At 34.1% G+C, this 13,745-nt stretch overlaps 1 protein-coding gene across 3 annotated transcripts in view; it reads right to left on the bottom strand.

Moving 5' to 3' along the window:
• Positions 1–6,756: 6,756 nt before the first annotated feature.
• The window catches only part of GABPA (GA binding protein transcription factor subunit alpha), a 38,521-nt gene continuing 31,532 nt past the window's right edge, over positions 6,757–13,745 (bottom strand). For all 3 annotated transcript variants that reach the window (XM_082460490.1, XM_082460488.1, XM_082460489.1), the window contains exon 10: positions 6,757–10,394. In XM_082460490.1, the coding sequence (XP_082316616.1) occupies positions 10,166–10,394 (229 nt within the window). In that variant the 3' untranslated portion in view covers positions 6,757–10,165. The remainder of the gene's footprint in view (positions 10,395–13,745) is intronic.

Here is a 13,745-nt window from a genome sequence, read left to right as displayed (position 1 = left end):
CAGAGAAATCTAAACACATTCATTGTTAATTTCGTTCTGGATATTTTCTATTCTTTACAGCCTTGTTACATGGAGTGTCATCCCAGACAAGTAGCATCAGCATCCTCTGGGAGCTTGTCAGAAATGCAGAATCTCAGGTCCCACCCCAGGCCTAATGAATCAGAATCTATATTTTAACAGGATCACCAGGTGGCTCATTCACAAATTAAAAGCTGAGAACAAATGAACAGAGCATTGCACACTGTTGCGTTTGATGCTTTCAATAAATGAAGAAGTGTTTATAATACATTAGTTCTATTGAAAAGAGCATTTCATTTGTATAGACAAGTCCCGTAGTCAAGAAGTAACTTAAATGTATCCATGTATTACACACTAACTGGTTCTAGATTCCTTAAATAAAATAAGTTACTAATATTCAGTGCCCTAAACTGAAAGATTTATTAAAAGCTTATTTATGTTAGGTATTCGTTTTTAGCAATTTTGAAAATATCTGCAAAGTTGCATTTGATTAGTTTTCATTTTGTCTTAATAATATGTATTAAGTGTTTTCCTTGAAGAATAATAAAAAATATCAATGGATGTTTAATATTAAGGATCACAGGGTATTTAGTCTTATATTCAGAAAATTACATTTTATCATTTTCTCACATTTCAGCATTTCATGTGGGAATTTTTCTGTTTATACTAATTTCTTTCAAACATCTTTAAATTTTTTTTGTTATTTTAAATTTTCAGCATTTTTAGGATTTCAATGAATTCTAAAGTAGGTATAGTTTAGTTTGTTATATTTAATAACTTGGAGTCAAAATTTAGTATGTGACACAGCTGATTTCTGTCATTTCTGGGGTCATTTTAAATCAAATTTTATGGTTAAGGTATATCAATCTAGAGTAGTAACATGGTACATTTAGTAATGCCTTCTGAGAATGCTCACTTCCTTTCTTCTACTTTGAAAAGTTCTTCCCTAGCATGTTAAAATTTTTTGCAAATTATTGAGTCATTCATGTATCTAAACTGCTCTTTGTTAGAAACAAAAGAAGTATCAATATTTCATAAAATGTCAACATCATATAAAGTTTACAGCAAAATGTATAATATGTGATAGCTTCAACAGAAAAATAAATAAAATAAAATAAAATGCCACAGATCATCTTATGCCCTTCACTTTTTCAAACCTAAACCATTGGTATCAGCTGCTGTGTGTTCATAATGAGATTTGGAGTCAATCAGTGCAACAACCTAAATTTTCCATTTAGGAGAAAATACTTGAATGCAAAATAGTTTCTACAATGTTAGTTCTCAGACTGATTTTAGAAGGCATATAAAGATCAAATATATTATGGAAAAGAATTAAGCATTGAAGTGGCGAAAAACTGTTTTCCCTGTGTCTCCTATTTACCCAAATATGAGCATGCACTTTACTACCATGGCATGTTTCTTAAAAAAGAAAAAAGAAGTTCCACACAAATTTTATTGTTTTCATGTCAGAAAGAGAAAATATTTCAATATAAATATATTTTTAGAATCAACAAATGGACATAATTACCCTATCAAGTGGATAAAAATATGTGATCAGTAAGATATTCCTAATATTTTTTATAGGGAATGTGGTGTGAGATCAATTTTTCTTTTTCTTTTTTTAATATTTATTTATTTACTTATTTATTTGGTTGTGCAGGGTCTTAGTTGTGGCAGGCAGGCTCCTTAGTTGCGGTACACATGTGGGATCTAATTCCCTGTCTGGGGATCAAACCCAGGCCCCCTGCATTGGGAGCATGGAGTCTTAACCAGTGTGCCACCAGGGAAGTCCCTCTGATATTTTTAATCAATTTCTTTTTTTATCTATTTCCCTATGCAATATTGATGCTGACAATAATGTGTTTCAGCAGATCCAAATTTCAATTATATCCTAAAAAACCATAGGAAAAAAAGCAGTTCTCAAATATAATACTTATTCTTTATCTATAAAATAAGTGATATAAGATGCCATTCACGATGAATGCAAATCAAAACCAGAATGAGGTATCAATCACCTCACACCTATCAGAATGGCAGTTATTTAAAAGACAACAGATAACAGGTGTCGGTGAGGATGTGAAAAAAAGGGAACCCTCGTACACTGTTAGTGGGAATGTAAATTGCTGCAGCCACTGTGGAAAACAGTACGGATGTTCCTTAAAAAATTAAAAATAGAACTACCACACAACCCAGAAATTCCACTTCTGGTTATTTTTCTGAAGAAAACAAAAGCACTAATTCTAAAAGATATCTGCACTCCATGTTCATTGCAGCATTATTTACAATAGTCAAGATGAAGAAGATACACAATGGAATATTATTCAGCCATAACAAAGAATAAAATCTTGTCATTTGCAACATCGTGGATGGACCTAGAAGGTATTGTGCTAAGTGATCAGAATTAGCCATTATTCATTTAGTCATTCATTCAGCCATTCAACAATATTTTACCATTTTTACAGCATTTTGTCATTTTACAATATTGTATCATTAAATGAGATAAGCACTAATTTCAACAATAGAAAACAGTATTCTTTGGACGGTAATTTTCTTTTCCAGACCTTTGTGCTTGTTTAGTGTTACATAATTGTAAGATGCAATGCTTTCACCTACATGATTCCATTTAGTCCTCTCCATACACCTGCACTGTAGACCAATGTATCAACTATCCTAGCTTAGACAGGAGGATATGGAAGAGCAGAGAGGCTAAACGACTTGTCCTCAGTTTCATATCTAGTCAGTGGCAAACCTGGGACTATGACCTAGTTCTTCTGGCTCTTTCCTTGACATGCTGCCTTATATATTCTGTACAGTTAGGTACTCTGTATTTGTTTAATCACTTAATAAATTTCAGACCAACAGGGTAGATATTCACAGTTAAAGAATTTTCTTTAAAATAAAAGATCCTCTCCATTTTATAATCTGAGAGCTGAAGACAAGAATCCTACTATGGGGTTCTTAATGCATAACTTTTTCCTTTAATCACTAAGCCAAGCGAACATTCTGGTTCAACTACACAGTAATGTTGATGGATGTACTAATGGAATGTGTACCATATCCTTTTATCCATAAAGTAAAACCAACCTTAGAGATAGAAGCCTTCACTTTTCCTTTAGTATGGAGAATATAAGAACAATTTTTTTGCATAGATTTCTAAGCAAGTGAATTGAAGAGTTGCTCATATACACTCAATAGTTTATTATCTTTAAGTGTCATTCTATTCTATTCATATCTAGTTACTGTTACACCTAAAAATAGCATAGGTGTTAATTGGGTGTTAGTTGTGTCATGAAGTACAGACCCCAAGATCAATTACCTTGTTAGCAGATATCAGAAAATGCTTTCCTCAGATTACAGAGACATTTTCATACACTAGTGACATTGCCATAATCATTCAGTTAAAACTGATGTTCATCACTTAATGACAAAATATTCTAAAAATCAGTGTGGTCTGCAGATGAGTATGTCAACTCTTCTTATCTGTCCACAGGGAGATAAGGACAGACATTGAAACAATTACAGCAATTTGACAGAGTAATCTATGTCTGTTGAACTTGATAAATTTTAAAAAGTGGGTATTTTTGTCTTTCTCATTTCATCATTCTAGTAATTCAGTTTTTAACTTTATTGAGGTGCAATTTACATAGCCTCACGCTCTCAGTTTTACATTTAGTTTCGGCAAATTTCTCCACCCATGTAATTGTAGCATAACATAGAATGGGCTCATCACCCCTCAAAATTTTATTGTGCCCAATGCAGAAAATCATCCCCCATCCCCAGCCCTAGGTGACCAGGGACCTGCCTTCTGTTCTTACACATTAGATGTGCCTTTTCTAGGGTTCTTGGTGAAGCAGTTGCTCACTATTGTTTATTGCTGAGTGGTATTTCCATTGCATGAGTATTCCACAGTTCGTTTGTTCAGTCACCTGCTGATGAACATTTGTATTGTTTACAGTTTGGGGCCATTATGAATAAAGCTGCTATAAACGTTAGTGTACAAGTCTTTCAGTAGATATGTTTTATTTCTCTTGGGTAAAAGCTTTGGATTGGAATTGCTGGGTTCTGACAAAAATGTGTTTAACTTTACCAAAGTAGCGTGCTATTATTTTACATTTTCACCAGCGACATGAATGATTTCCATTTGGTCCATGTCATCACCAGCACTTGGTGTTGTGAGGCCTTTAACTTTTAGCAGTTATAAGGAATATTTAGTGGTACTGAATTGTGATTTTGTGTTTCCCGATGACTGATAATGCTGAGCAGTTTTCCATAGACTTATTGACTATTTGCACATCTTTTGTGAAATATCTGTTCAAATACTTTGACCGTATATTACTGGATGGTCTTATTAAGAGATCCACATATATCTTTGAAATAAGAACTTGGTAAGATAAGTGTATTCCAAGTATTTTTCCCCAACCTGTGTTTTGCCTTTTACTTTTAGTGTCTTTCAAAGAACAGAGCTTTCAAAAGATTTGAAGTCTATTTTACTGATTTTTTTTCTTTATGATTCTGCTTTATTATCTAAGAAGTCTTTGACTATCTCAAGGTCATGAAAATTTTCTTGTTTTAATAGTTTGAGAGGTTTTAAATTTTTTATTTTTAAATTGAGGTATAGTTGATTGACAATATTATATTAGTTTCAAGAAGTTTGAGACTTTTTATGTTTAGATTTTATGTTTAGGTTGATGATCCATTTTTAGCCATCCAATTTTTACGTGTGATAGGAGGTAAGGATTGAGGGTCACTTTTCTCCATAAATATATCCAGTTTTCATAACATTTGTTGAAAAGACATCCTTTCCCTATTCAGGTACCTTGTCACCATTGTCAAAACCCAATTAGCTATATATGTGTGAGTCTATCTCTGGACTATTCTGTTCACTAGTCCGTATCTATCCTTATCTCAATACATCTTGCTGTATAAGAATAGCAAAGCTTTATATAGACAGTGCAAGTTCTCTAATTTTTTTTCAAATTATTTTGGCTATTCTGGGTCATTTGCAATTACATACAGATTTTATAATCAGCTTGTTTACAAAAAAGACTGCCAGAACTTTGAGTTGATTATGGATTTAGAGACAATCAACATTTACAGAACTGAGTCTTCCAATTGACCATTAGAGTATATATCTTCCTTTTTTTTTTCACATTTCTTAGCAATTTCTGTGGTTTTCATTGGACCAGTCTTACACAAATTTTGCTGCATTTTTCCCCAATTACTTCATGCTTTTTAATACTATTGTAAATGGTAGCTTTAAATTTCAATATCCAATTATTTGTTGCTAGCATGTAGAAATAACATTGAGTTCTGTATACTGACCTTGTGTCTTATCTCCCTAAACTCACTAATTCTAGGTTTTTCAAAAAAAAACCATTCTTTAGGATTTTCAATATATTTGCTGTATTCTTAAGTTTTATTTCCTACAATACATATGCCTCTTTTTTTCTTGCCTTATTTCCAGGCAGTCTTCAGTATAGTGTTGACTAGAAATGGTGACAGCAGATATTTCTTTGCCTTTCCCCAAATCTTAGATGGAAAACAAACCATTGTGCATGATGCTAGCTGTAGGTTTTTCATACTCTTTATCAAGTTAAGGAAGTTCTCTTCTAATTCTAGTCTGCTCAGAGGTTTCATCATGAATGGATGTTGAATTTTACTGTATACTTTTCCTGCACCTACTGAGATGATGCTTTTTTCCCTCTGTATTGTTAATTTGGTGAGTTAATTGAATTTTTAAATTCTCCTGGTAATTGATTTTTTTTTTAAAAAGCTTTGTGGTAAAATACACGTACCATAAAATTTATCATCTTACCCATGCCTAAGTGTACAATTCAGTAGTGTTAAGTATATTCATTGCTGTGTGACCAATCTCCAGAACTTTTTCATCTTGTAAAACTGAAACTTTCTACCCACTAAACAACTCCCCATTTCCCCCTCCCCACATTAATTCACTTTTTATTTTATAAAAGTTTCAGTCTGTGACAAATTGGAAATAAAAAAGTCATCCTTCACACCACAGAAAAATTTAAAAGTCGTGTTCTAAATCAGTTTGCCAGTAGTAAAAAGTCTTTTAAACATGTGCTTATTAGCTTGCAAATTAAGCTTTAAAGTTGTACACAAAAAAAGTGTCTTGGGAGGACAAATATACCTCACTAATTTCCTAACCGATGATTTTCATCACTTCAAACTAGATAAAATTAGACAGTGTGAAAAGCAGTTTATTTCACTCAAACTGTTTCTTTTTAAAGCATGTCAGTCAAAATGTGATCACTGCTTGACCATAAACAAAAGCTTAAGTCAGGTTTTTCTCCTGTCCCCTTTCACCCCTCTATACTCTGGTTCTGGTTTCTCAGCCAACATGGAGAGGTCATTTTTCATAATTAAAAACAAAACAAACCAAAAAAACCACAAATTTTACTAAGAATTTCTATTTTAACGATCATCGACTTCCCTTCTGACAAGTACTCAGTGTTACCATTTCTTCTGTTGCTATTCTGAAACAGTTCAGCTTTGTGGATGGGGTTTTCATTTATTTTCTTAAGACTAAACTCTCTAACACCTAATTTTAGTTCAGTGGAATTTGTTCTTCCCAAATTGATAGTTTTTAAGTAAAGTATATGGGAATTATATGCATAATATACTAGATGTGAACTGTCATATTTTCATCTAACCTAATATCCCAGGAATTTGAGACTATCTGTATGATGGGGAAAAAACTTCTAAAAAACACAGAAATATACTGTATAATAGTTTTATTTTTCTCATTTTACTATTTTTACATTTTATGCACAAATATTTTTTTATCTGAGTAAAAATAGAAAATAACTGTCTTATGTAAAATTACAAAAAAAAAGCCACAAAGAAATACATAATTGTTGTTATGACAGTACAAGTGTCTTTATTTAAAGAGTAAAAATGTATGCAAAAATCCTCTTCCCTCTTACAAAAGATTGAGAATATTTTTTTCTGGCAGCAAGTGAAATATCACTGAAATATCAATATTTTTATACCCTCTAGATATGAAGACATTAAGTTAGTCACATGTTGTTTTGAAATTATGAATTTTAAAACATTTTTGTGCTATTTCAAAGATACATTAGTTCTTTTTAAAAGGCAGTAGCATAAAATGATGAATATGTAAAACAGCAGACCTCACCAAAAATATTCGGAGGCACAATCCTTTAAAGAAATATCATAGTTGAATTTCACCATTTATTCAGGGGAGAAAAACAACTAAACAATTTTTCCTAATTAACTAACACAGACTGACACAAAAATAAATGTGATGAGTCAATTCATGTGACAATCAACCACAGAGCAATTCTGCCTAATTTGTTTGATTTTCTGATGCCAACACAAATTTCTAAACTTAAGGTCAGCAAGATATGTATGAAAGTTGGCTCAATGAGAATCTCATGTGGAAAAAAAGTTTTAAAACAAAACTGAACACACTTCATTATTTTTGTACTTACATGGTATGGAAGATGGCCAATAATTTTATCTTTCTCCCTTTTGAATATATTGTAAATTCTTCTATGGCAATTTCATTCATAAAAGCAGAGCAAATTATTTTATATTTTCTTTCAGAACACAAGTTATCTTTCAACAAAAGAAAAGACTACTTGGCTTCTGATAACTGCAACCTCAATAAGGACAATGGAAATAGTTTATTTATAAGTTGAGACAAAGTAACAGAAGTTTCTTGAGTCAACTGGGGAAATTAGTCTCATTACTTATGCTATGGTGCAGAAAACAATGGTGAGAGGCAAAGAAGAAAAAAGAAACAGCACCTGATCATGTATGAGAACTGTCTCTGTTCAAATGATAATGAGGAATAAAATAAAAACTGCAAAAGGAAGAAAATGGATAGAATGTGGTTTTAAAAAAAAAAAGTATCTGAGGAACACATAAGGAAAAAAGAAATAACAGTTTGATTTTAGGGATCTAGAAGAAAGATGGGTGTTCCTTGTCTTAAAAATATATATACATACAGTTGAGACATAATGGAAATCTGTCATCTTGGCTAAAACTTTAACATGTCTCCCCCAAAGCATTTTAAATCAAAAAGTCAATATTTTTAAGCTCTTGATAATATACCAGAAGAGTAAACTTTATTATTATTATTTTAAAACTGTAAGTGACTTGTCAACTTCCCAGGCTGTAAGAGGATGGTGCCAACCTTCTTTTTAGCTATCTGTTATCTGAACTAGAGCTTCTATATATTATTTCATATTGCTATTCTATTCAGATATTCTTGCAATCACAGCATCCAAATTAAACTAATAATTTGTCAGTCTATTCTGTATGTGTTTATAAAAAGGTAAAAATGGAAATTACAAATTTTATTCTTTTTAGATTCTACTGCAGGGTCTTAGAGGACTTAGACACAATAAAAATATGAATGACGTGACATTACACGTTGCAGTCCGACAGCAGAACACTTAGTAGTAGGATCTGAGGTTCCCAGAAAAGCAGGTCACCGACGCCTTCCTCTACGCATTGCCCCTAAGACCCCTGACCTATGGCTCTCTCCAAACCACCACTTAGCACTAGCGGCAGCCACTGCTAGCAGCGCCTCTCTGACCGCATTAGCACGGCACTTTCCTCCTAGTTAGTCAGAAGCACTGAGCTCTTATTAAGCTGTTTAGAGGGATGGATTTAAAGGCGATGATGAGGGAGAAGGTACATAAAGTAATATTTGAGAATCAATCTTCTGCTATAAGAGGATTATTTGCCAGTATCTCATATCATGATACGTGCATAATATCTTAAAACAAAAAGAAAAAAAGCAAGGAAACCAAGCACAGCAAGCAAGAAAAAAAGAAAGACATTTCTAGCCATTTCTGTTTCGTATTGGCTTGTGTTAAGTAAACAGTTTTACATATGTAAGAATTATTTAATTTTTAAAGAATTTTTTAAATGAGTTATCACCTTTTTTTTTGAGTTATCACCTTTTGAAGTATCTTTGCTTTGAATATTATGTCTTCATTTATATGTGTGTACATGTATATATATATAAGATGGTCAACTGGACATATAGATATCTGTACACTCATATATAATATTCAAAGGAAAAAATTAAATACATGGGAAATTTTGTTTTAAGAAAAGTCTGCCTACACTGGAGTTCAAAACTTCCTTTTAAAACTATCTGCAAGTAATTTACTAATGTCTTGAAAGGTAAAGTACTACTGACTGATTTAAAGTCTTCACTTCATCAGAAACCCAGGACTATATAAGCTGCTTTGTATAATAAACCAGCACTACAGGGTAATTAAAAAAAAAAAAAAAAAGCCATACCAAACCAAACTAAACCAAACTTTTATTTTCGGGTTGAGGTATACTTTTTCAGTTTTTTAAATCTCTGATAGGGAAAGCAGAGATCATTTGAGAATTTTTGTAATAGTTGGTTTATTAGAATTTAATGCCTCTCTTATAATAACTTAAACTCTTGGCCTGACATTATGAAATAGCTATACAGTAAATTCTTAAAATTGGCTTGAGTAAAGCCAGATTTAAACCTGGATCTCTTTCTTCAGCACTGTTCCTCTGCCAGTCTTTTTACTGTCCTTTGCTTGCAAATATATAAATTACTTTAATAACGTGATGTTCTTAGTTCAGTAATTTATCAATATTATAATTTTATTTGATATGACTATTTTAGCTCTGCTTGATTAGATGAAACAGGCATACATGCTTCAGCTGTGAAAAATTCCATTTTCTGGTTCTATGTAAAGCAACATCTAAAGCAGCAGAGAGGGGAAACAGTTATATTTTCAAAAATAGTTAAGCCAGACTGTTTCCTGGAGATACTTTCATTTATTTTTCATCAATAGCTACTGGCTATTTTTGGTTGGGCTAGACATTAATACTGACCAGTTTAGCTTTCTTGACTGTTAACAAACTATCCCACAATGAACCTGCCTAAAGACATTGTGGTGATCGTTTAACATACATATTTTCTAAAATATATGCTCAAAGTAAAAAGATCCAAATTCACAAGAGTATGAAATATTTATAAAAAAATCATGCAACAGATTGTACAGTCTAGAAATAAAAGAAGATTCAAATTCAGTAATAAAGGTAAGAGCAATACTTGCTCTAACATTTAAGAAAGACCTTGGACTCCCAAAAGGTCCTGGGCTCAATTATCCTTTTCTGTTTGCAGAGACGCAGTAGCCAGGGCTACTGCTGTGACTGGCTGGGCAATTCCATGGAGCTGCATCTTTGCAAGTTTCTTCTGTTCACATTCTGTGACCAAACGGTTCAACTCTGCTGCACTGTATCCAATAAGAGTCTTCAAGTCACAGACAAACTTGTATACAAATCTCTTGCCTTGAACTTTACAAATCATGTCCCCATCATAATAATACCTTTAAAAAAGAGAAAACACATTAGGATTATATAAAAAAATTTTAAATTTGGACTTCTTGGGAATTCCCTGGTGGTCCAGTGATTAGGACGTGGGCTTTCACTTCCGTGGACCGGGGTTCGATCCCTGGTTGCAGAACTAAGATCCCACAGGCCGTGTGGTGCGGCCAAAAACAAAACAAACAAAACAGAAAATAAAATTTGAAATAGAATTACCATACGACCCAGCAATCCCACTACTGGGCATATACCCTGAGAAAACCATAATTCAAAAAGAGTCATGTACCAAAATGTTCATTGCAGCTCTATTTACAATAGCCAGGACATGGAAGCAACCTAAGTGTCCATCAACAGATGAATGGATAAAGAAGATGTGGCACATATATACAATGGAATATTACTCAGCCATAAAAAGAAATGAAATTGAGTTATTTGTAGTGAGGTGGATGGACCTAGAGACTGCCATACAGAGTGAAGTAAGTCAGAAAGAGAAAAACAAATACCGTATGCTAACACATATATATGGAATCTAAAAAAAATGGTTCTGAAGAACCGAGGGGCAGGACAGGAGTAAAGATGCAGACGTAGAGAATGGACTTGAGGACACGGGGAGGGGAAAGGGTAAGCTGGGACGAAGTGAGAGAGTGGCATGTACATATATACACTACCAAATGTAAAATAGATAGCTAGTGGGAAGCAGCCGCATTGCACAGGGAGATCAGCTCGGTGCTTTGTGACCACCTAGAGAGGTGGGATAGGGAGGGTGGGAGGGAGACGCAAGAGGGAGGAGATATGGGGATATATGTTTATGTATGGCTGATTCACTTTGTTATACAGCAGAAACTAACACACCACTGTAAAGCAATTATACTCCAATAAAGATGTAAATAAATAAATAAATAAAATTAAAAAATTTGGACTTCTTACAATATTTCACAGATTATTCCATTAGAAGAAGCCTAGTATTGTATCTATCACAATAGCAATTAACACTGAGTTTATATAAAATATTTAATGTTATTATCCAAGGAAACTTCAGAACAAAATTTCAATGCTAAGCACTCTAAAATTTTATGTACTAAATCTTCAAAACATATTTTCAAAAATTACAATGAAACACTGATCTAAAAATAAACATTACTGGGGGCTTCCCTGGTGGCGCAGTGGTTGAGAATCTGCCTGCCAGTGCAGGGGACACGGCTTCGAGCCCTGGTCTGGGAAGATCCCACATGCCGCGGAGCAACTGGGCCCGTGAGCCACGATTACTGAGCCTGCGCGTCTGGAGCCTGTGCTCCGCAACAAGAGAGGCCGCGATAGTGAGAGGCCCGCGCACCGCGATGAAGAGTGGCTCCCGCTCACCGCAACTAGAGAAAGCCCTCGCAGAGAAACGAAGACCCAACACAGCCGTAAATAAAATAAATAAATAAATTTTTAAAAATAAATAAATAAACATTACTAAGCAAAACAAAAAACCTTGGGAGCAGTAATAGAGCCTAAGAATAAGGGCTCTGAATCAGAACGCCGAGATTCAAAACCTAACATCTCAACTTATTACCCTTTGTGACCACAGGAAAGGCACATTTTCTCTAAGCTTTTATCCCTCATTTATAAAATGACATTAAAAACAGTATTAACACTAATAGAATTGTTGAAGATTAAAAGGATTATCTTTGTAAAGTGCTTAGCACACAATGACTGCCACATATAGCCCTCTAGAAAATAGAAGCTATATTGATATATAGCTTTATTCATATAATATGAATAAAAATTTAATACACATATTCTTTGGATTGTTGGAATGTCCACTTCCTCTCTGTCTTGTACAAAATCCTTTATTATGTAGCTATGCTTTCATCTTTATCATTTTAATATGTAAAGGCTCTCCCCTTTCAGAGAAATTCTCCAAACCAATAGGGAGCCTCAAAAGAGTAAGCAAAAGGGCTTAAAAAAAAAAAAAGAGAGGATACAGAAAAACATAAAAGAGGACATCATAAAGAAACAATGTTTCTTGGGCTTCCCTGGTGGCGCAATGGTTGAGAATCTGCCTGCCAATGCAGGGGACACAGGTTCGGGCCCTGGTCTGGGAAGATCCCACACGCCGCGGAGCAACTAGGCCCATGAGCCACAACTACTGAGCCTGCGCGTCTGGAGCCCGTGCTCCGCAACAAGAGAGGCCGCGATAGTGAGAGGCCCGCGCACCGCGATGAAGAGTGGCCCCCGCTTGCTGCACCTAGAGTAAGCCCTCGCACAGAAACGAAGACCCAACACAGCCAAAAATAAATAAATAAATTAAAAAAAAAAAAAAAAAAGAAACAATGTTTCTAAACCTACACAGGTACATTTGGGTAAATCACTCTAGAAGTCTGGTTTATTGCTGTTTTCTATGGATATAAAACAGAGTTGGATTTATACTTACTTTGGAAAACAGACTTTATTTACCCCAAATGCACTGCCAATTCCAATAATAGGAAAAAAAGGTAAGTCGAAACTTTTCTGGGCTGGCAGATTTTGGAGACTTTACTTTAAAACTGCACTGCCCATTTGCGCCATTTGACGAAGAGCTGTTACAAAAGAAACAACTATTTGCAAAAGGACCAGTGGTACAAACGATCACATTTAGCAGGATTTTATTATAAAAATCACTCAGTTTAACCAAAAATCCATTAATGAAAAGACTACATGCAGGAAATTATGTCATCTTTCCCTAATTCTAGAACAGCTAAAGTATAATGGTTATGTTCACTTTCCCAGTAAGAGATATAACACACTGGGCATAGTCTCCTGCCTCCTTTTTTGTCAATTACATTAATACAGAATTTAGATCTCAGCCCACAAACCACAAATGCTTGTCATCCAGTTAAAATGCTGTAGGCATTTCAATTTCTTAAGAAAATTTCTACATAATATGTAAGGCTGTAACAAATAAGACACTTGCGAAAAAAGGAAAATGAAGAGGGAAAGTGGTTTTACATTTCTAAAACAAAAATGGAGTTGGTATAATCATATGTTTCTTGGTAAGAGGTTATAAAACGTCATACACATACATTCTCATTTAAATTAACACTTAATTTTACTTAATACTTCCTCCAATCTAGTAGATGCGTCATATGACCACATATAACAGCACTCACTGCATTTGTTTCCTCCCTAAAATGAAGAAAGTAGAAAGGTACACAATGCCTGTATTTTCTTTCATTCATTCATTCATTCATTCATTTATGGCTGTGTTGGGTCTTCGTTACTGCGCACAGGCTTTCTTTTTAGTTGCAGCGAGCGGGAGCCACTCTTCATTGCGGTGCGCAGGCCTCTCATTAAGGTGGCTTCTCCTGTTGCGGAGCACGGGCTCTAGGCGC

This window comes from Balaenoptera physalus (genome assembly GCF_965194825.1).
Source record: "Balaenoptera physalus genome assembly, chromosome: 4".
Lineage (NCBI taxonomy): Eukaryota > Metazoa > Chordata > Mammalia > Artiodactyla > Balaenopteridae > Balaenoptera > Balaenoptera physalus.
This window is presented reverse-complemented; position numbering and strand designations above follow the sequence as displayed.